The 21,036-nt window shown below is 41.2% G+C and overlaps 2 protein-coding genes across 5 annotated transcripts; both read left to right on the top strand.

The window, feature by feature from the left end:
• The first annotated feature begins 3 nt into the window (after positions 1-3).
• LOC105392964 (replication initiator 1) lies at positions 4-17,390 on the top strand. Of its 4 annotated transcripts, none has more exons than XM_048622426.1 (18): positions 4-142; positions 713-782; positions 1,260-1,328; positions 2,079-2,251; positions 2,575-2,665; positions 3,031-3,244; positions 4,210-4,298; positions 4,580-4,783; positions 5,352-5,454; positions 6,121-6,292; positions 6,731-6,856; positions 8,518-8,588; positions 9,137-9,274; positions 9,954-10,061; positions 10,630-10,745; positions 14,235-14,420; positions 14,745-14,966; positions 15,711-17,390. In XM_048622426.1, exons 2-18 carry the CDS (start codon positions 741-743, stop codon positions 15,807-15,809), a joined length of 2,223 nt encoding a protein of 740 aa, XP_048478383.1. In that variant the 5' UTR covers positions 4-142; positions 713-740; the 3' UTR covers positions 15,810-17,390. The 4 variants fall into 4 exon arrangements, with proteins under 4 accessions (XP_048478383.1, XP_048478385.1, XP_048478384.1 ...); XM_048622427.1 differs by lacking the exon at positions 4-142 and adding an exon at positions 181-342; XM_048622428.1 differs by lacking the exon at positions 1,260-1,328.
• A 2,610-nt stretch (positions 17,391-20,000) lies between these two features.
• On the top strand, positions 20,001-20,734 carry LOC119693075 (BET1 homolog). Its single transcript, XM_038115389.2, has one exon. The coding sequence runs from the start codon at positions 20,266-20,268 to the stop codon at positions 20,602-20,604; it is 339 nt and encodes a 112-aa protein (XP_037971317.1). The 5' UTR covers positions 20,001-20,265; the 3' UTR covers positions 20,605-20,734.
• The last annotated feature ends 302 nt before the right edge of the window (positions 20,735-21,036 follow it).

Here is a 21,036-nt window from a genome sequence, read left to right as displayed (position 1 = left end):
TTTTACAGCTAACTGTTTTGTCTGTGACCAGCCTAAAGTTAAGATAGCCATTTGTACAATAACCAAATTATATTTTTTCTGAAGCAATTTTCATTTATCTTTAGTGCTAATTCCATATTTTACTCTACCTCCAGTTATTTCGGTAATTATTAGCGACATTTTGGTATATTTTTTGGTTATATTTATGTTTTCATCCATTATTGATAAGTTCTTTGATTGCGTCATGTAAACGTATAGATTTATAGCGTAGTCACGACCATTACTAAAATCTGTTGAATTTCCTTCATACAGATTGTATTTTACCTATCTTTGTTCATAAATTTGGAAATCATCGCTCAAAATGTAAGTTTACAAATTCTAACCTGTCCTTTTGTCAAGGATAACCAAACAGCGTTATTTGCTTGACACCATTTTTATTTTACACTTCCGAGCACATTATTCAGTAACTAGTGATCTAAATAAACGGTTAATCCTGAAATAACACGTCCAGATATGAAATTCTCAGGTATATTTTGCTTACGTGAATTAAGGTTATGTTGATGTTTTGATTTGGTAATGTTCAGTGCAAGGTAAAGGGTAATAATTTTCATGATTGAATATGGCGTATGGCGGGCCTCCCACTTTCAAGAAAGTAGATTTTTCTGGCCTTGTTCTTTCTAAAATGGTGATTATTTCTGATATATGTGTTTGTTTTTCTATTTTTATCATTTAGAAATGGGGTGTCCATAAAGAGTGGCAGGATGGATGGTGAAACTTTCAGCCTCCGATGGGAGGAAGAGAGGGTGAGCATGATTTTTGTTATCTTTGCAACACTAGTATAATAATTTATACTTTTTGAAATGCAATGTCATACTTATGGTCACCACAATATTCTTACTGGCCTCTCAATCATTAGCTACTATTTACAATTTAAACCTGCTAATGTACCTGTTTTCCTGACTTTACTATAAAACTATCACTTTTAACATTATTAAAGCTAAAATACATATGCATGGATAACTTTTGTTAACAAATATGGACTAACACCATGCGGGGCAGGCTGTTACTCTCAATGTGTCTAAACAAAAAGTTTCATCCATCTACATGGTGAAAAATGGGTATTATCAAACTCATTATTTTTTAAAAACCTTTGTATGATCTCTCTAAACAACAGATCTTATGCCTACCAAAATACAAAAGGAAAAAGTGCTTCAACTATCAAAATTACGCTGCTTAAAGGTTTTAATATATTGGCTAAGTCATAATTGGTATAATTTCAGAGTCCATCGGGGGTGGTGGCTTGTGAGGAGGTCATATACAACACCCAGTCCATCTCATATTCTAACATAGTATGTCCCCATTTTGCTTACTCTTGCTTGTAGTTGTAACCACTAAAAGTGAATTGCTTTGTATTTGTAACATTGTAACATACTAAGGTAGCGTTTGAAGTAGGCAAACTGCCCACTTGTTACTAGGCACATATAATACTGCAAATGGCAAGATTGAGATCATAACTAATAAACTCTGAATATTCTACACACTAAAAGAGAATCTCTGACTCAGTTTGCCTACTATAAACACAGCCTTAAGGATGTCATATGCATGACTTTCTCTTTCACACAAATACTGGTAAATAGGTACTATTGACATGCAAATTCATTCAGCATCACACATTCACACCCATCATTATCTACATCTACATATTTAGTGCATAATGATAATGTAGTATAATATCAGGGTCACATTCATCTCATCTTATTATACACTCAAGCATAGCTATTTACTATAAAACTTAGAGGGTGCACTTAATTCAGCATATTTATTTTCAATGCACAAAAGGTTGCATTTTCATTTTCAGTTGTTTTCAATATAGTAAAAGCTCCCTTCTTAAACTCCAGCTCCCTTATTTTTAAAATATAGTTCTTGTTTAGTCTTAGGGTTAGCAGCAACATGCTTTAGTTAGACTACTGATATGCTTTAGACTCTGAACTAAAACCGGTTCTAAAGGAGACCTTCTTTAGTCTACATTTTATAATAAGGGGGCAGATCTTTTGAATACCATAGACTTACCACTCCTCTAACCAACCAACCATCTGCAGACACCAGAGACAATAATCCCGGACATGGACCAGACGGCAGCGGAGAACCTGATGTACCTCTCGCAGGATGTGGTGAGCTACACGGACCCCGGCGTGCTGGACGACGCCGGGGTGGAGTGTGTGACTGAAGAGGTGATCACTGATGACTGGGTCGTGCCTGGCGGGCAGGAGAGGTGGGTGCTGGTGTTGTTTAATTCTTTATTTCACAAATACACTCACGAGCAATGACAAATGTGTACCTGCCATTGATGTTGCATATGTGGAACACTGGAACTGGCACTGGAACTTTTTCATTGCTTCTGAGTGTAGTAGATAAAAAATTACCACTTTTTTCTTTGAAAGCAAATCTATTTATGACGAATTTCAGATGATCTTAGAAAGAAGTTGATCAGAATGAAAGCCTAGGTCAACTTTGGACAAAGAAGGATTAAATTAATTAAGTTTGTGCACTTGCATCACTAAACGATTATTGGCTGATGATGATGATTTATTTCAGAGTGGAAGTCCCTCTGGAGCAGCTCACGCAGCCCTCACTGCTGGAGCTGAAGGAGGAAAATGACATCGACGTGCCGCTGCCCACTGATCAAGTGAGTCTGGGAGTGATATCATTTAGCTTTATATATCATTTAGAAAAGATTACCTACTCTGAACTGTTGTAACTATATAACAACCCAATATAGCCAATCATTAAAGCAGGAGTGTGATTATAGGAGAGATAAATTGTAATGATTGTATGTTAGTCACACTTTGAACAAAATGGCCGTATTTTGGGAATTATTCATTAATGAAAATGTATCCCCACGTTTGTCCAAAACCTAACATTTCAGTGAGCTTTTATTTTGAATTAATTCGGTTAGTAGATTTGTGACCTTTATTCAGCGCGATTGAACCCCACAAACGCAGCAATTTTGAAGGTGCCCTTTATCAATCATGTCACCCTCTTCCTTCCCAGGACGAGTACACCGCCATGCGTCCCTGGCCGTGCGACTTCTGCTCCCGCCGCTTCCGCAAGAAGGCGGCCCTCATGAACCACATGGTGGCTCACCAGAGCGACCGGCCGCACGCCTGCAACTTGTGCGGCGTCAGATATGTCAGGAAGACTGATCTGATCAATCATCTGAAGGTGCATGCGTTTGTGCCGGAGAATGAAGATGAGATGGATTATGGTGAGTGTCACTCTGTGTATCTTCAAACAATAGACATACATTAGATCTAGACTAGGGTTTGTCACCGTAGTGATGAGATTAGTCACTTACAAAGTGTCATCGTCAGTCGCTGAATGCCCAGGGTCTGTTAAGGCCACATGGTGGCGCACCAGAGCGACCGGCCGCACGCCTGCAACCTGTGTGGAGTCAGATATGTCCGGAAGACTGATCTGATCAATCATCTGAAGGTGCATGCGTTTGTGCCGGAGAATGAGGATGAGATGGACTATGGTAAGTGTCTGTTAGTCTGTCTATCCGTCTGTTTGTGTGACCAGCAGTAAGCCTGCAACCTGTGCGGGGTCAGATATGTCAGGAAGACAGATCTGATTAACCATCTGAAGGTGCAGGCGTTTGTGCCGGAGAATGAGGATGAAATGGATTATGGTGAGTGTTTTTTTGTGGGACCAGCAGTAAGCTTGCAACCTGTGCGGGGTCAGATATGTCCGCAAGACTGATCTGATTAACCACATGCGTTTGTGCCGGAGAATGAGGATGAGATGGACTATGGTAAGTTTCAGTATGTCTGTCAGAGCGACTGGCCGCTGCCTGCAACCTGTAAGAAGGAATTAAATTATATTGTGTTTGATGTCTGTCCATCCTTTAGTCTGTCTGTCGAAATGTTCGTCTGAAAGACTTTTTTTTTAGAATTCCAAATATACATTTTAGGTTCTTCTAATAATAAACGCCACCACACTCTATCATCTTCATTTCTACAAATAAACGTGAAGTCCACAGTTAATACCCCGTTTACATGCTGGCCTAGGCTAGGACAACGCAGGCCAATCATTTAATTTCTTTATACATTTGATTAAGTAGGTACTGTCTAATTTGTAATGATTTGTTAGGCTAATCAGCCTAGGCCAATCGGCCTAGGTTGGTCCAACTTCAGCCAGCATGTAAATGTAACATAATTTTTATTTCATCAGACCATGTAATGGAGAACCACACTCTGCCAAAGCCCAAAAAGAAGCGCGGACGACGGAAAAAAATACCTGAACCACCGAAGGAGGAAGAGGTACATAAACTATCTAATTATGATTATTAGACCTAAACTAATTATGTATTTTGTGCAGTTAATTTCAATTTCAAAATGGCTGAATGGTTATTGAAATTGAATGACCCGTTTAAAAGCAGTTTCATCACAATTTAAGATATAGCAATAATCACATTGTTTCAAAGCGTCGATGTGATGCACGAAAACTCGTCTGTTTTTCGCCAATTTATGCAGTTCCTAATCAATTTATCAAACCTTTTTAATGTAATCTACAAACTAACCCATCTCTATCCCCGCCACAGAACGAAGAGCTCTGGGAGAACATGACCTCCGCCCGCACACAGCAGTGGTCGCGCAAGCGCCCGCCCGCGCCGCTGCCGCCGTCGCCGCCGTCGCCGCCGCCGCCGCCCTCCCCCGCGCCCCCCGCCGACCCCGCGCGCCCCTTCGAGTGTAAACACTGCGGGATTGGATTCGCGAGGGAGAAGGCTCTGCAGTCGCACTCTAGGGTGAGGTTTTGTGGAGTGTTTTAGATTTAGACTATATCTGTGTTTCTACCAAAAAATGAAATGAAACCTTGTTTAATGGATGCTTAAATCATAATTTATACACAGACACATTTATAAGGTTTCTCACTTACCCGACAACTCTCTCAGCACGAGCTTGCTTGTGTTGGGGTCCACCAACCCACACTTGGCCAGCATGGTGGACTAGGCCCAAAATCCCTGCCTTCATTGGAAGGAGACCCGTGCCTCAGCAGTGGGGTCGTGATGGGTTGCGATGATAAGGCGTTAGACAGCCAACTGATAGCGTTTATCATGTCTCTAAGTTTTGTGTGTCTTAGCGTGTCAGTAACACACTACAGCTAGATAACAGCGTATCTCACTGTAGTGAAAGAATGGGTCTGCCAGATTAGCGCGTCATTGGCTCAGGCTGCTCCGGATGTATATTGGAAAACAGATGACTGGACAGCAACGTTTATTGTTACTTGTTTTGTATTACATTGTTTCCTGTATTCCTTAATGTCTGTCTCAAATATTATCTTATACCACATAATGTCACCTTTTTTTTTTTTAGGTCCACGGCGGCGACTCTCCCATAGAGTGTTCTTCATGCGGCGAGCTGTGCTGGTCCCGCGAGGCGCTGCACTCACACATGCGCAGGCGCCACCCCGCCGCCGGTAACTGACTATTTGTTTATGTTATGATCATGTAGAGATGGGCAGATTTGTTTTGGATAATTTATTTCTCAGTAAGTGCGACTGTAGACAAAGACAGAGTCACAAACAAACAAAGGCGCCACTTGGCGGATAACTAAGGCCGAGTTTTTTGATCCGTGGTCAACTTTAACCACTAGTCAAGTCACTTGTCAAACATGACAGCTTCATACGAATTTTGTTGGATTTTAACTAATGGTAGCCATTTTTGACCAATGGTTGAGTTAACTAGGGATCAAAAAACTGGCCCTAAGTTAAACTACAGGCATTGGTTCACTTTCTTAGCAGGCTATTATAAATTTACTTCCTCAATAGTTTATACATGGCGCACAAGGTTAAAACCTCCCCTACCCTGAGTGCATTGCACTAATAAAAAACGGCGATCCGGATCGAAACCCATCTCGTGAGTCCAATGTACATCGAAAAGCAGGCCACGGCGATCCGGCTCGAAACCTATGACTTGAGTCCAATGTACAGCGAAAAGCAGGCCACCTCTGACTATCCCTTCGGGGAATACAGACCTCTGATATACTGTATGTTTATGTATGTTAAGACCTTCCGTCGTGTGTGTGTCGTCGTGTATTTTTTCTCAAACAGTTCATAGTCTAACCCTTCACCTCTACCCCTCAGAACCCATCCCCTCCGAAGACTCGGCAGACAGCGACGACGCAGAGTTCCGCCTGTCCCCGGCGGCGGAGTCCCGGGTTCAGTGCCCGCGCGGGCCCGAGCTGTTCTGCCAGCACTGCGGGGTCGCCTTCCAGCGCGCCGACCTGCTGCGGAGACATGTTCATGCTGCCCACAGGTTAGTAACACCTTGGATTTTAGCTAGCGGTCAAATAAGGTTTCAGCGGTCTTGAAAATAACTGGTGTGAGATGTCGCATTGCAAAATTCTGCTGTTGTTATTATGATTTTTTGTGTAAGAATCGAAAAGTGTAAATAGGTTTCCTGTGGGAATTCCGGGGTAAAAATACCCCATCTCTTAAACCAGGTTGTCAGCTTCTTGCTTGTATAAATTTCGTCAAAATCCGTTTGATAGTTCTTGCGTGAAAAGCTAGACTTTCTTGCCTACGCTTTTCTCCTTTCCACGTCCAAGAAAGGGCTCTATTTTAACGGGAAAGGAAGCGTAAATGATTTTGCCCGATGCCATCGGTAGAATGTATACGTCTCTCTCTGTCTCTCTCTCTCTCTCTCTCTCTAACCTATCGGCGCATAAAATCAACAGACTATGTATCGTTGCAGCTACCGCCGCCACGACAGCGAGATGACCGAGGAGCACACGTGCGACGTCTGCGGAGACACGTGCAGCGACGCACTGTCGCTCCTAGCGCACGCCGAGAGCCACGCCGCGCCCGCCGCGCCACACCGGTACCTATGTCCATGTACATACAGTCTATATTCACACACGTGCAGCGACGCACTGTCGCTCCTAGCGCACGCCGAGAGCCACGCCGCGCCCGCCGCGCCACACCGGTACCTATGTCCATGTACATACAGTCTATATTCACACACGTGCAGCGACGCACTGTCGCTCCTAGCGCACGCCGAGAGCCACGCCGCGCCCGCCGCGCCACACCGGTACCTATGTCCATGTACATACAGTCTATATTCACACACGTGCAGCGACGCACTGTCGCTCCTAGCGCACGCCGAGAGCCACGCCGCGCCCGCCGCGCCACACCGGTACCTATGTCCATGTACATACAGTCTATATTCACACACGTGCAGCGACGCACTGTCGCTCCTAGCGCACGCCGAGAGCCACGCCGCGCCCGCCGCGCCACACCGGTACCTATGTCCATGTACATACAGTCTATATTCACACACGTGCAGCGACGCACTGTCGCTCCTAGCGCACGCCGAGAGCCACGCCGCGCCCGCCGCGCCACACCGGTACCTATGTCCATGTACATACAGTCTATATTCACACACGTGCAGCGACGCACTGTCGCTCCTAGCGCACGCCGAGAGCCACGCCGCGCCCGCCGCGCCACACCGGTACCTATGTCCATGTACATACAGTCTATATTCACACACGTGCAGCGACGCACTGTCTCTCCTAGCGCACGCCGAGAGCCACGCCGCGCCCGCCGCGCCACACCGGTACCTATGTCCATGTACATACAGTCTATATTCACACACGTGCAGCGACGCACTGTCGCTCCTAGCGCACGCCGAGAGCCACGCCGCGCCCGCCGCGCCACACCGGTACCTATGTCCATGTACATACAGTCTATATTCACACACGTGCAGCGACGCACTGTCCCTGCTGGCCCACGCCGAGAGCCACGCCGCGCCCGCCGCGCCACACCGGTACCTATGTCCATGTACATACAGTCTATATTCACACACGTGCAGCGACGCACTGTCTCTACTAGCGCACGCCGAGAGCCACGCCGCGCCCGCCGCGCCACACCGGTACCTATGTCCATGTACATACAGTCTATATTCACACACGTGCAGCGACGCACTGTCTCTACTAGCGCACGCCGAGAGCCACGCCGCGCCCGCCGCGCCACACCGGTACCTATGTCCATGTTCATACAGTCTATATTCACACACGTGCAGCGACGCACTGTCTCTACTAGCGCACGCCGAGAGCCACGCCGCGCCCGCCGCGCCACACCGGTACCTATGTCCATGTACATACAGTCTATATTCACACACGTGCAGCGACGCACTGTCTCTACTAGCGCACGCCGAGAGCCACGCCGCGCCCGCCGCGCCACACCGGTACCTATGTCCATGTTCATACAGTCTATATTCACACACGTGCAGCGACGCACTGTCTCTACTAGCGCACGCCGAGAGCCACGCCGCGCCCGCCGCGCCACACCGGTACCTATGTCCATGTACATACAGTCTATATTCACACACGTGCAGCGACGCACTGTCGCTCCTAGCGCACGCCGAGAGCCACGCCGCGCCCGCCGCGCCACACCGGTACCTATGTCCATGTACATACAGTCTATATTCACACACGTGAGCTTATCTTTGTTCAATTTCTTAACATTTTATTTTGTTTTCAGGACAAAGTCAAGAAACAAGAGTCGAAATACGATATCAAACAACGGAAGACAGTTCCCGTGTAAAGAATGCGGTGAGTTTTTTGTAGATTTGGTTATAACATTGTTTTTTTTGGTACTTAGAACTACTTACTTTTAATTCAGCATAGACGGTTGTTTGTTTTTATTGTCTTTCGTCACCTAAAATACTATTCTTTCACAATTAGAAATGATTCCTGAGTGTTACTTTTTATTCCTCATGCCCATGGAAACCTTGCCAAGGCAACCGATGCGAAGTTCGCTCGGATAATATATTTAGTATGTAAATAAATTATCATGACCCACCACGTCTTTACTGATTGGGCACGGGTCTCCTTCCAATGAAGGGTTTTAGGCCTAGTCCATCACGCTGGCCTAGTGTGGGTTGGTGGACCCCAACACAAGGAAGCTTGTGCTGAGAGAGTTGTCGGGTAAGTGGGCAACCCGACTGTCAGATGTTTATTTGACTAAGATTAACGACTGCTGCCGAAACAGCAACCGGGACCCATGGCTTAACGTGCCGTCCGAATCATGGAAGCATCCAGAAAACAACCACTTCTCTGGACGCTTCGCTTTCTAAATAAATTACGATCATGTATTCCAGGCAAGGTGTTCGGGTCGCGCTCGTCGCAGCAGATCCACGTGCGCATCCACACGGGCGAGCGGCCCTACGCCTGCCGCTTCTGCTGGAAGGCCTTCGCCGACGGCGGCACGCTGCGCAAGCACGAGCGCATCCACACCGGTACGTCTTGTGTCTATGTGCATAGAGTATGTTAGTATTGCAGGTTGCATAAAATAAGCTTTTACAAGAAAGTTATGTATACTTTATAAAGTCCGGCTAACTCTGGCCAGTCAACGCGTTGCCTAGCGTTTTGACTAGCTAATCCTGACGCCACGATGGCAATACCTAAATTTATTTTTTTACATACTTACTGTGTAATTTCTCACTATTACTGCATTTACTGTATTTTAAAATATCAGTTCGATTTTGCTATCTATAACTTAACTATATGCAAATGTCTAACTATTTACATGTGACCTCACCATTCCTCCCTGACAGGGGACTGGGGCTGTTAACTCCTTAAATACAGGCTAACAACCTACCTAGGATAACAGCAAGCAACTAACTTTATAAAACCTCACCATGTAACCTAGTTTTAAAACATACACAAAAATCGTTAATATCTGTTAAGTTAGTTTAAGTTTACTGTAACCTTTTTTGTGAAATAAATACATTATTTATTTATTTATTAATACCTAGACGCCTTCTTGTGACTTGGTTTTGTAACTGAAACGCAAAGATGAAGGCGAAAAAGTCAATAGTATCTCAGCGATTACGATTATTACGTTGGTTCTACAAATCATGTCGGTGTTCTCTGTTATTTTCTATAAACATTAACAATGTACAATGTTCATTCCAGGCGAGAAGCCATACGCGTGTGCTGTGTGCCCGCGCGCGTTCAACCAGCGCGTGGTGCTGCGCGAGCACGTGCGCAGCCACCACTCCGCGCCCGCGCGCCGCGCCGCCGGTAAGATACACGTATAAGTGTGAAACGTGATGAAATATTTTCTCAGATGGCTCGTCTTATGCCTCATGTTACAGTGTTACTCCTCGTTCTTCTCCTTCTTCCTAGCCTTGTCCTTATTTAGGGTCGGCTTTGTGCGTCATGTCACGCCATTTTACCCTATCCTCTGTCATATCCTGATTCACTCCACAGTCTCTCATATCTTCTTTCACACAATCAAGCCACGTCTTTCTTGGTCTTCTCTTACGCCTTCTTTCAGGTTTCATTTCCAACACTTTCCTTGTAATACTCGTGCTTCTCCTGACATGCCCAAACCAAGAAAGGCGATGGCTTTTTATCTTCTCTGCTTTAGGAACCACTTTCATACTTCCCCTTATATACATTTCGTATTCTATATTTTCTGAATAAATGTGAAATGTGATGCTGTGTCTTCACACCAACTTTCCCATCTACAATACGAGTGCAAAATCTGCCATCATGTAACTGGTCGTACCTACTTGTTATAACAACACGAGTACCTTATGCTTGTTATAACAACACGAGTGTAAAACCTGTCATCTTACATCCGCAGGCGGGCCCACCTACCTATGTGTCGTCTGCGGGCGCGCGCTGCCGTCCAGCGCCGAGCTGGTGCAGCATCTCATACAGCACTGCGACGCCAATACCGCGCTCAAGAGGCAGCCGCAGGTAACTATCTGTACCTCAGAGGGAAACAGTAATAAGTCCAGTAAACTAAAGTTTTTTTACTCTATTGAGATCGCGCGAATGAGCATACCTAAGTGTAAAAAAGAGACTAAAAAAGACTTATTACTGTCAACCTCTGTTTACCCTAATAAGGGATGGGGTGGGTGGACACAAGAGAACCGAGAGTTATCCCAAGAAGAAATTATTAAAATATTTACAGACACAGCATCAATCAGTCTAGTATATTTGAATTTGGGTTTCCCTGTTATCCGTGGGATTTAAGGATTCAAACTATAAAACTACTGGCTACACGTCTAAAGTCAAGCAAGCATTCCAAATCTTACTGTTTTGTCTTGATAGAGCTGCCTCTCTATAAATGACAACATTTCAAATAAAATGCTCACTGATTTTATTTTATTTTCGACGAGATATCACAAATTTAGATGACCCGTATTTTTTTATTTCTTCATATTTCTATGTTTTAATATATTTTTTTAATTTCAAAGTTCAAAATATTTATAGTATGAGTGACGTCACCTCGAGGCTTCGGATAAAAATATTTTCGTTGCCTGCCTAACCTAAAAAAAAAGTTGGATGACATTAACTTGACATGAACAAGGACCAATCAACTTCAACTTTATTTTGTGGCAAGGACCAATCACGAACTTCCGTCATTGACAAGGACACATAAAAGTGACAGACATTTGAGTGATGTTTGTCATTGTCATTGTCAAAGTGACATAACATGTTTTTTTTTGTTCATGTTTTAGAAGTAAAAGCGCGTTTTAATTATTATGCCACATCGTGATGTCACGAATGACAATTTAGATTTTTATGTTTTTCTCTGAAATAAATCAATAGAAAAATCAGAAACATTTTTTTTTGTGAATATTAGAGCCATATCTCTAAGGGTGAATTCGTCCAAACATCACGTTACACGAGAATAACTATACCGGAATTAAAATTATACGCGAGTAAATATCTAGGATAAGTACACACGGCACCTCCAAATGGTTGGCAGGGCACACAAACGTAGTGTATGTGTGCACACTAACGTGGTCTATGTGTGCAATAAAGCAGAAATCGGTAAATACACCAGTAACAAACCACACACACACACACAACAGCACAAACGAGTTTGCGCGTAGGCAAACGCCCTTACACCAGCTGTGACATAAAAATATCAACCGGTCGAGTAAGTCAAATAGTTATAAAATTGACTTGAAGCAAAATTTCACAACTTGTAGCTATACTCTTCGTAGCTCATTGGTAGTATGTTAGACTTATGAAACATAGGTCGTGAGTTCGAGTCCACTGATGGGTATTTTTATTTTACTTTATTTAAATTTAGCGTTAATTTAAACGCTGTTGAGTATAAAATAAATTTATTTGAAATTGACAAATGACTACAAGCTGCATAGCTGTCGACTATTTCTCTTCGCTAAAAATATATGATTCGTTCTTCATTTGAGAAGTAAAACCATTCTACCCTCATACAATATGAATAAACGAAATTAGTTTTTAGTTTTAGTGACAATTCACCTCTGCGTCTGCATAGTGATTCACTTTGTGATTTGTCAATTTATAATTAATTTATCTTCGCAGTCACTATGGAAAGTCATTTGACCATGTTCAAAAAGGCGGAGATAATTGTATTATATGAACAAAATATTACAATTAGTGAAATCGCAAGACGTTTAACGGTAAGTAACATAGAATTGTAAATATTTTATTTGACTGTTAGAATATTTGTATTTGTATAAGCTAAGTATTTGTTTTTTTTGTTTGCAGAGGAGAACTGTTCAATTATGGGTTCACCGATACGCAGATTCGGGACAGTAGTCGTCTATACGGATGCATCACCACGCCATCGAGAAATCGTAGCTGCACATAGCGCTGATCCGTTCTGCAGCACCCGTTCTACGGCCACAACACATTAATCTATCCCTACAAACCGTACGGGTTCACTTGCGTGCTGCTGGGTTGCGGTGTCGGAGGCCGACGAAGAAAATTGCTCTAACCGATCAGCATCGTCGAAACAGAGTGCGTTTTGCGACTGACTATTTTAAACTTTGATTGGTGCAACAATGTGGTGATATTTAGTGATGAAAAGTCCTTTAAGTCAGACAAGGATGGATGGTAAGATATTATGGCGAAAAAGTGGTGAAAATTATAGTTATTGGGGTTAGCTCAGTAATTTTTATTTTTCCATTTGTATAAGATTTTAGTTATTTTGTTAAATACTTATTATTATTTACAATTATGGGTAAGCCAATGTGTTAATGATGTTATTGTTACTGAGGTTGGAATAAGTTATCTTATTTCTAGCTAATTAACATGTTGATTCATATAACTAATGACTTGCCTATTTACTTTAGTAAAACAGCCAGTCCATCCTTTTCTGATGTTTATTATGATTTAAAACTGCTAATTGAAAATTTTCCTTATTAATATAAACTACAACTATGTTTTAAAACGAAAAACAACAAAAACGTAACATCCTTAATGTTTATGTTACGGCAAGAATAAATTTTGTAATTTTAACACTTAATAACTTGTTTCATTTACTTTCTGTGTTGCTTTTATTCGTATATACTACAATACTATTATTAGCCATATTAAAAAATAAACTAAATCTATAAAAAAAAACAAAAAAGGAATTTTGCAAGTTCACAGGGATTTGAACCACCATACCGATTATTGTAAGTCTTGTATCATACCAACTGAGCCATTCAATCTATTACAATGCATTGCAAAATTTTGCTTCATATCATAAAAACAATGAATCATTGTCACTGGCACAACTACATGCTTACAATATCCGTGTGTGGGTTGCCCAGAACTAAATAATTACGTCGACGTCGCTGACACACACATACACTACCTACGTTAGTGTGCCCTGCCAACCATTTAACGTTGCCGTGTGTACATTTGCATTCTACCAAGTTATACCATGATTAAATTGAATGAACGAGGAACGAAACTGTAATGCAACTAAAATAAAAATAGCTGCGTTTCAAAGCATGCAATAGAAATGACATGCCAACTTAGTTTGAATGGATTATAAAAGTATGAAATTGTTTATGTTTTAATATTTTATTCGCTGTTGTTATTCTGAGACTTTGCCTTTTAACGTACTTTTGTTTATGTTTTGACAGATGTGTTTATATGTCATTATGACGGTTTTCTAATCAGCTGATGTGCTGCCGCCATTACAAAATTACTCTCGGATAAGCTCGTTACACGGTCAATTTTGGCGGTATAACATTTTATTCTTGGGATAAGCTAGTTATCTTGGTTTCAGGTTTGGTAGAATGCAAAATCTGCTTACTCGCGAGTAACTGGTACTTTACTCATGAGTAAAAAGTTACTCGACGTTGATCGAATCCGCCCTAAATGGTTTTCGAATTTAAACTGTATAAAATTTTGAAATGTTGTCAAATCACCAAGGAATCTTTCCCTTTATTACCTCTATACCTCCTAACCCCGCAGTCCGGCCCTCGCAAGTACAAGCGGCGGAGAAAGCTCAAGGAGACCGCCAAACGCTCCTCTTCACCATCACCCTCCCCGTCCCCGCCGCCGCCGCCGCCGCGCCGCCGCCGCCGCAGCCCGCCGCCCCGGCCACGGATGATACATACGACGGTCGAGGATGTCAGGCCGAGGACTAAGCAAGTGCGGGTAAGTGTATGAGTGTATTTTAATTTTATTATTTACACGCTATGGCCCGGTTTGTGATAAAGTTAAGTTAGCCTATGTGTTAATGTAGGGTGTCAGCTCCCTGCATGCAAAATCATCCATTAGTGTTTGCGTGAAGCAGTAACTTATAAATATGAGTAATTTTTTTGTGTTATTCGTATAGCCATTTAATAATGGTAATCAACAACCATATTTCAGTACCCTACCCAAGTATGGTCATTGGTCATCCTTCTTACGTTTACGTTTCTACTCTGAATACCCAGCAGGTATATTAAGTTTCAATTTCAAACAATCTTTTCCCCCTAGGGCCGCAACCGCCGCCCCCCGCGCCACCCGGCCGACGACCTGCGCGCCATCAGACCGCACCTGACGCCGCCCTCGCCTCAGCCATCACCTGAACCTTCGCCTGAGCCTTCGCCCGAGCCTTCGCCCGTGCCCTCGCCTGAGCAATCGCCCGAGCATTCGCCGGAGCGGTCGCCGTCGCCCGACCTGGTGCAGGCGAAGCAAGAGCCGCAGGACGCTGATGAGGTAAGATTAGATTAGTAGGTGCAATTAAAATGGAATGTGTGGATGAAAAAGTTTGCGCAATTTTATCGGCAGGTGTTGAGTAAGTGGCATTGAACAAATCTATCTATCTTACGAAGATTATACCCTTTTTCATCACATGTATGATGAACCGGTGGCACGTCACTGAGTTTCGTTTATTGCACTCCAAGGATAAATTACGACCGAATCGTGTAGCAGTTAGCGACCCTCACTGTTATGCCGTAGCTCCCGGATTCTATTCCCGGCCGGGGCAGATATTTGGTCTCGGGTCGTCGCTATGCATATACAATGTGTAGTTTTACGAACCCGACAAACTTTAAGGGTGTATTCTACGAGTGATTTCGTCGAGAAAACACCCCCATATGTGGGGTCAAATCTCAAAATTCTAGAAATGGCGGCCATTTTAAAGTATACTTAGTTTTCATAAAAAATCATATCTCGAGATTTAAACGCCTTAAGGACATGAAATAAAATGATTTTATCCGCAAAAATAGAATAGAAGTTACAAGCACCTAAACTAGTTTTTTCGACAATAAAAAACAGCAAAAGTAAGACATTTTCTTGAATAACTTTGAAAATAGCCCCTATTTGATAGTATTTTTATGTATTTAAAAGTATTTGATATAAGCTGAACAATGATACCAAAACCGTCTGTCGTATGTCGAGACAGTCAAGAATTATTGAAAGTTCAAAACATATGACTCATACTATTATTATTCCCCTCAGAGTGAAGAATGGCCCGGCGGCGGCTTCCGCTGCGAAATGTGCGCGCTTTCGTTCCCGCGGCGCGACGAGTTGCTACTACACGTGCCGGTGCACATCTGACCGCGGGGGCGCACCGGCCGCCTCGTCGCCCGACTGCGGCGGAGGCTGCACCGCTAGTGACGAGAGAAATGATTGTAGCTAATAAGTGAGGGCAGGTTTCAGCTGTAGCCGTCTTTAAAAACACTTCTATTTGGTTGGTCTTGCTTGTGGTAATACACTATTTCGCGGGAGCGCCCCGCCCGGCTGCGGCGGAGGCTGCACCGCTAGTGACAGGAATAATGAAGTAGCTAATAAGTGAGGGCGATTTTGGTATAAATTTGCAGGTTGCAGCTGTAGCTGTCTTTAAATGCACTTCTGTTTGATTGGTCTTATAGAACACGCGTTTTATCAGTGTTTTTAACTTGTTTGTGGCAGTATTTCTACAAAATCACTCTCAATGGAGCTAGGAAATTGTTTGTGGCTAGACAAAATGCTCCAAGAATCTTGGCCTGTGGTCTTTGTATATCCATCTCCTAAATCCTACTAGTTGCTGCTGCACGTGCCGGTGCACATCTGACGGCGCCCCGCCCGCCTCGGCGCCCGAATGCGGTGGAGGCTGCACCGCTTCGCTAGTGAACGCAGAAGGCAGGAATAATGATGTAGCTAATAAGTGAGGGCGATTACGGTATGAATTTTAGGTTTCTGAATGCTCTTGCCACAGTTGTAGTAGTTTGAAGAGAGTAAACTTGTGGTAATACAGTATTTCTACAGATTTTTTCTAAATGTTGCTACGAAATTGTTAGTAGCTTCACAAAATCGTTGCCGTTGCCCCGATAACCTTGGTCTTGGTCTTTGTTATTGTCTCCTAATATCCTACTTGTCTATATGTGCTCATTCCCAAACTTTTATTCGGTTCGTCTTGCCACACGTAAAACAGATTTTTAAGAGTGTTTTAAACTTTCATACAGTATTTCTGCAGATTTCCGAATGTGGCCACGAAATCACGAGTTTTTTTTGGCTACAAAATCATAATTCTTGTTTTGATGGCAGGGGCAATCGTTTGTTCTGTTGTTATTGTGAACTATTGTCCCGTAGATATGCTTTGAGTATCCTTTTACTCATTAGTGACAGGGAGGGTGTAGGATGTAAATGCATTTTGATTGGTCAAATAATGGTGAAACGGAAAAGGACTGAAGATGTGTTCACTAATGTAGGTTTGCAACAAGGTATGGGCACAAATTGTTGGCAAAACCGACAGATTGCCATAAACTAAAGTTGAACAAGGTATGGGTATTTGTGTACGGCTATGAACGAGTCGCCAGTATGAATACCAAAGTGTAGTTAATGTTAACATGATTTCTGATCTTGCACATCCCCCAATTTCTGACGCATGATACAGTGCAATAGTTGTATTATCTGGTGTTGTCCTATAGTAGAAATAGTTAACTTTGGCGATGAATAGCAGATCAATTTAAAGAATTAATGGATGTCTATAAATATATTTTTTAAATTTTTAGTAGGTTGTCTTACTAACAAGTGAGTAGGTATAATGTTTTGAGCCTTGCTCAAAACGTACGATGTAATTTGTCTTAAATAATTACATTCAAAAAGAAAAGACAAATGAAACCATTATTATAGATATTATGTACATACTTTATGTGGTTTACTCGGGTTCCGCTCATCTGGCATAATCTTTATTGACCAAAACTCATTTCGCATAACTCGTATGGTCTAAACTTTTTTGGCCGAACCATCACTTTGCCAAGACTTATGTGGCATAAGGCTCGTTTCGTCTAAAACTCTTTAGGCACAATCTTTAAACACCTAAGTTTCGTTTGCTCAAATTTATGTTCGTCTATACCTATGTATAATCTTGTTTCTCCTAATGTTATCTTAATAAATAATATATTAAGTATGTAGTAAATGTACAAATTGTGGTATTTTTCTCCTATATCCCGAAAATCACGATATTGTATGATCAAAAAATCGAAAGTTAACGACCAATATAATTATTAAAAACCCCATGAGATCGAAACCTAAAAATAGGTGCGACGACGAGCAAAGCGAGGAGGAGCGTGTTAGATGCACATGTTCATCAAAACCAAAGCGGAGCGCAGCGAAGCGGAGCGGAGCGTTTTCCAAACAGCGGAAACAATACAAGGCACCAGTTTGCACTATGTAGGGAGACGCTCCGTCAAAGTTAAAGCTAAACGAATATTATTACTTTGTATAAACCTATGCCATAGCATTATTAGGCTATTCAAGATTTGGCCATACCATTATTAGGCTAAACAATGTTATGCGAAATAACTTTTTACTAAACAAGATTTATGCCATACGATTTTCGGCGTAACGAGACTTTGACCAAACGTTACTATGCAATACGAGATTAGGCAAAAAAATCTTATGCCAAAAAAGGTAGAACCGGTTTACTCTTAGGGTGTCACTGTCCTGGCAAGCTGCTCTATCTATGTTAGTATTGTTAGATTTGTTATTGTAAATTGCTTGCAGTTTAAAATTATGTAGGGCTAACACTTGATCGTGTTTTTTTTGTTGTCCCAATTTATGTTTTCTATTTAATTTCGGTCAAACCATAAGCCAATTCTTTAAAATTATATACTTGTTCATAATAATTCCAAGAGCGACAGAAAGTTAGCAAGTACGGTTTCTATAATATAGTTCAAATTACTCGATAGCTGGGAAATACTTGTAATTTAGTATACTTACTTAACTATATACTTATATATACTTCTACTGTTTGATAAAATGGATGTCAATTGTTAATGTAGTGAAACAGTTAAAGTTAAGTAAATAAATGCTACTAAAAAGATATTTTCAAAAGAACCTAAACATATTGACATGGAAATAAGATTCTTGAACATAATTATTCTTGTTATTTTATTACAAAGTAAAACTATCTTTCTAATTATTATTATAATATGTATTTGTTAGGTTTTTAATAGAATATTGCGTGAGGCTTGAGTTATCTGCAATTGAATGTTGATTTTAATGTACTGACTGATTATAAGTTAGTTTCTTATGAAATTAGATTTCTTATTGTCACATTTTAGGTCTTGTAAATATGTTTCGGTATACTTTGGCGTATTATAGTATAGTCTAGTAAAAGTACTGTAAATATTTCAAGTACTTATTGTACTTTTAGATTTTAATGATGTGGTTGAAACTACGTTTAAAAATCACTGTCAATTTACAACTTTTATATGTATTTGTGCCATAATGGTTGTAATGATGGCTTCAGTTTTGTAAATATTACACTTCACTAAATGAGTTGTATTTGACATTTTAATTATAATTACTGTTAAATAAAATTATTACACTGTTAGGTAATAATTATGAAGAATTTGTGACTCACAGAAAGGTGAATTATGTTTGTTTGAAAGATTACATTTGGGATCTGATAAATAATATACAGGATGAAATTTAATCAGTGAAATTCACGAAGGTATTGTGTGCACCCGTCTTACATAGCCATTTTCATTGTGACCTCAGTATGAAAGGTTCATTTAGGTATCCTACTGTAAAGAAAGCTCACTGATAAAGTTCTATCCTGTGTAAAGTTATAAATTTATTTAAGCTAATTTTTGGTTGTCGGTATTGTTATCTGCTTAGAATATTGATGTAAAACATTCCCAAAATTATTAGTTTTCATAATTATTGGGATCCGTGCAAAACAATCAAGTCCAAAAAAACTTGTCGGTACCTAATTTTCATCACAATGTGAAAGGTCTTTTAACAGGAATCCAAGTGTAGCTTCTGTACATATTTTAGCACTATTGATTGATGTTGAACCAACCCTTCATGATTATTGATGAAGACTTGTATGTATTCAAATGTAACGTGTATAAAAACAATAAAGCCCAAAGTAAACTTTACTCTTGTAATAATTTCTCCTCGGTTTCCCTAATTTTTATGGCAGCGCTGGTGCACGAGTAAGCCGTACGGTTAGCTTCATTAGTACCCATAGAACAACGCGGACTCGGGTGATTTCTTATAGCTGGCTGATAGCTTAGCGAAGATAAGTAGTCCTCTAATGAGAAGCTATAAGTACACTTTTGTACCTTTGAAATCGCAACGTTAAGGTACCTATTGAAATATTATTCATTAACATGCTTTTGGATCGTTCTCTTATAAGAATCCACTCTGTAAGTCAAAAGACAAAATGTCAGTGTTCAGAATAATGATACTTCTCATTCTCACTTTTGTTCTGTGTTCAAAACTAAACGCAAGTGATGATTTGTCAAATGACTGTCAGTGTCAAGTAAACGTCAACAAATTACAGTAAAAGTAAAAAGTTGTTGTGTTGATAAAGTTCTTTCTATTTTACAAATTAAACATTATCAAATGTTAGTCTAGATTACCGTGAAATCAAATGTAATTTATACATTAAATGAACTATCGGTATATTGTCACCACGTCACGCTTGCGCTATTAGTGACTTGTGAAAAAAGTACGAGAGTTGTGCAAGTTTCTCTGATCGTTTTTTGGTCTTCTCGTCAAAACGGCAGGACGAAGCAACATGCGGCGGGCACAGGCCTCCTACCAGTATCAGCCGCTACCCAGAGTAGCTACAGACGATGTACTGGAGCACGAGAACGAGCGAATGGCCGAGGAGCTGAGTGGGAAAATCTCCACACTCAAACATATGTCTATAGAAATCGGCAATGAAGTGCGGTACCAAGACAAGATACTGCGGTCTCTGGACGACGACGTGGACCGCAGCTCTGGCTTCCTCGGACGCACCATGGGCAGAGTTCTGAAGCTCGGAAAAGGAAACCACAACTACTATATTTTCTACCTGTTTCTGTTCTCAATCTTTGTGTTCTTTTTGCTTTATATTGTACTGAAATTTAGGTGATCTATAACTGGGGTTCTGAGTCTGTATACATTGCCAACATGCCCTTATTCCAAAATGTTATTTATTTACCATAATATTTGTAAAGTGATGTAATATGTATGTTGTAAATAAATCCTTGTTCCAATACCAACATTGGCACACTTATTTGGTTCTTCAAACATTTATCTAGATATAGCAAGGCAATTAATAAATATAGGTATTCAAACATTTATTGCATAAAAATCTATATTATAGAATACAGTTCTTTCATTATATTACAATTTTCTTCTCCAATATCTTTATCTATTGATATTAGTAATTTGCATGGAACACCTAAAGCCTTCGAGCATCTCTGTACGGAATCAATTAGTAATGCTACAACACCACAAGCATTTTGTAATTTATCCTTTGGACAGTAATCATTTAAGTTTTCCACTATGATAGTAAATGGGA

The sequence above is a fragment of the Plutella xylostella genome, chromosome 8 (assembly GCF_932276165.1).
Source record: "Plutella xylostella chromosome 8, ilPluXylo3.1, whole genome shotgun sequence".
Lineage (NCBI taxonomy): Eukaryota > Metazoa > Arthropoda > Insecta > Lepidoptera > Plutellidae > Plutella > Plutella xylostella.
Note: the sequence above shows the minus strand (reverse complement) of the source record. Positions and strands in the feature narration are given on the sequence as shown.

Bases quoted from the DNA above. Each gene is read 5' to 3' on its own strand.
- LOC105392964 (XM_048622426.1), top strand. From the start codon at position 741: ATGGATGGTGAAACTTTCAGCCTCCGATGGGAGGAAGAGAGG. The intron at 1,329-2,078 runs GTATGTCCCCAT...AACCATCTGCAG, and splicing joins CCATCTCATATTCTAACATA to ACACCAGAGACAATAATCCC. The intron at 14,421-14,744 runs GTAAGTGTATGA...TTTTCCCCCTAG, and splicing joins CGAGGACTAAGCAAGTGCGG to GGCCGCAACCGCCGCCCCCC.
- LOC119693075 (XM_038115389.2), top strand. From the start codon at position 20,266: ATGCGGCGGGCACAGGCCTCCTACCAGTATCAGCCGCTACCCAGAGTA.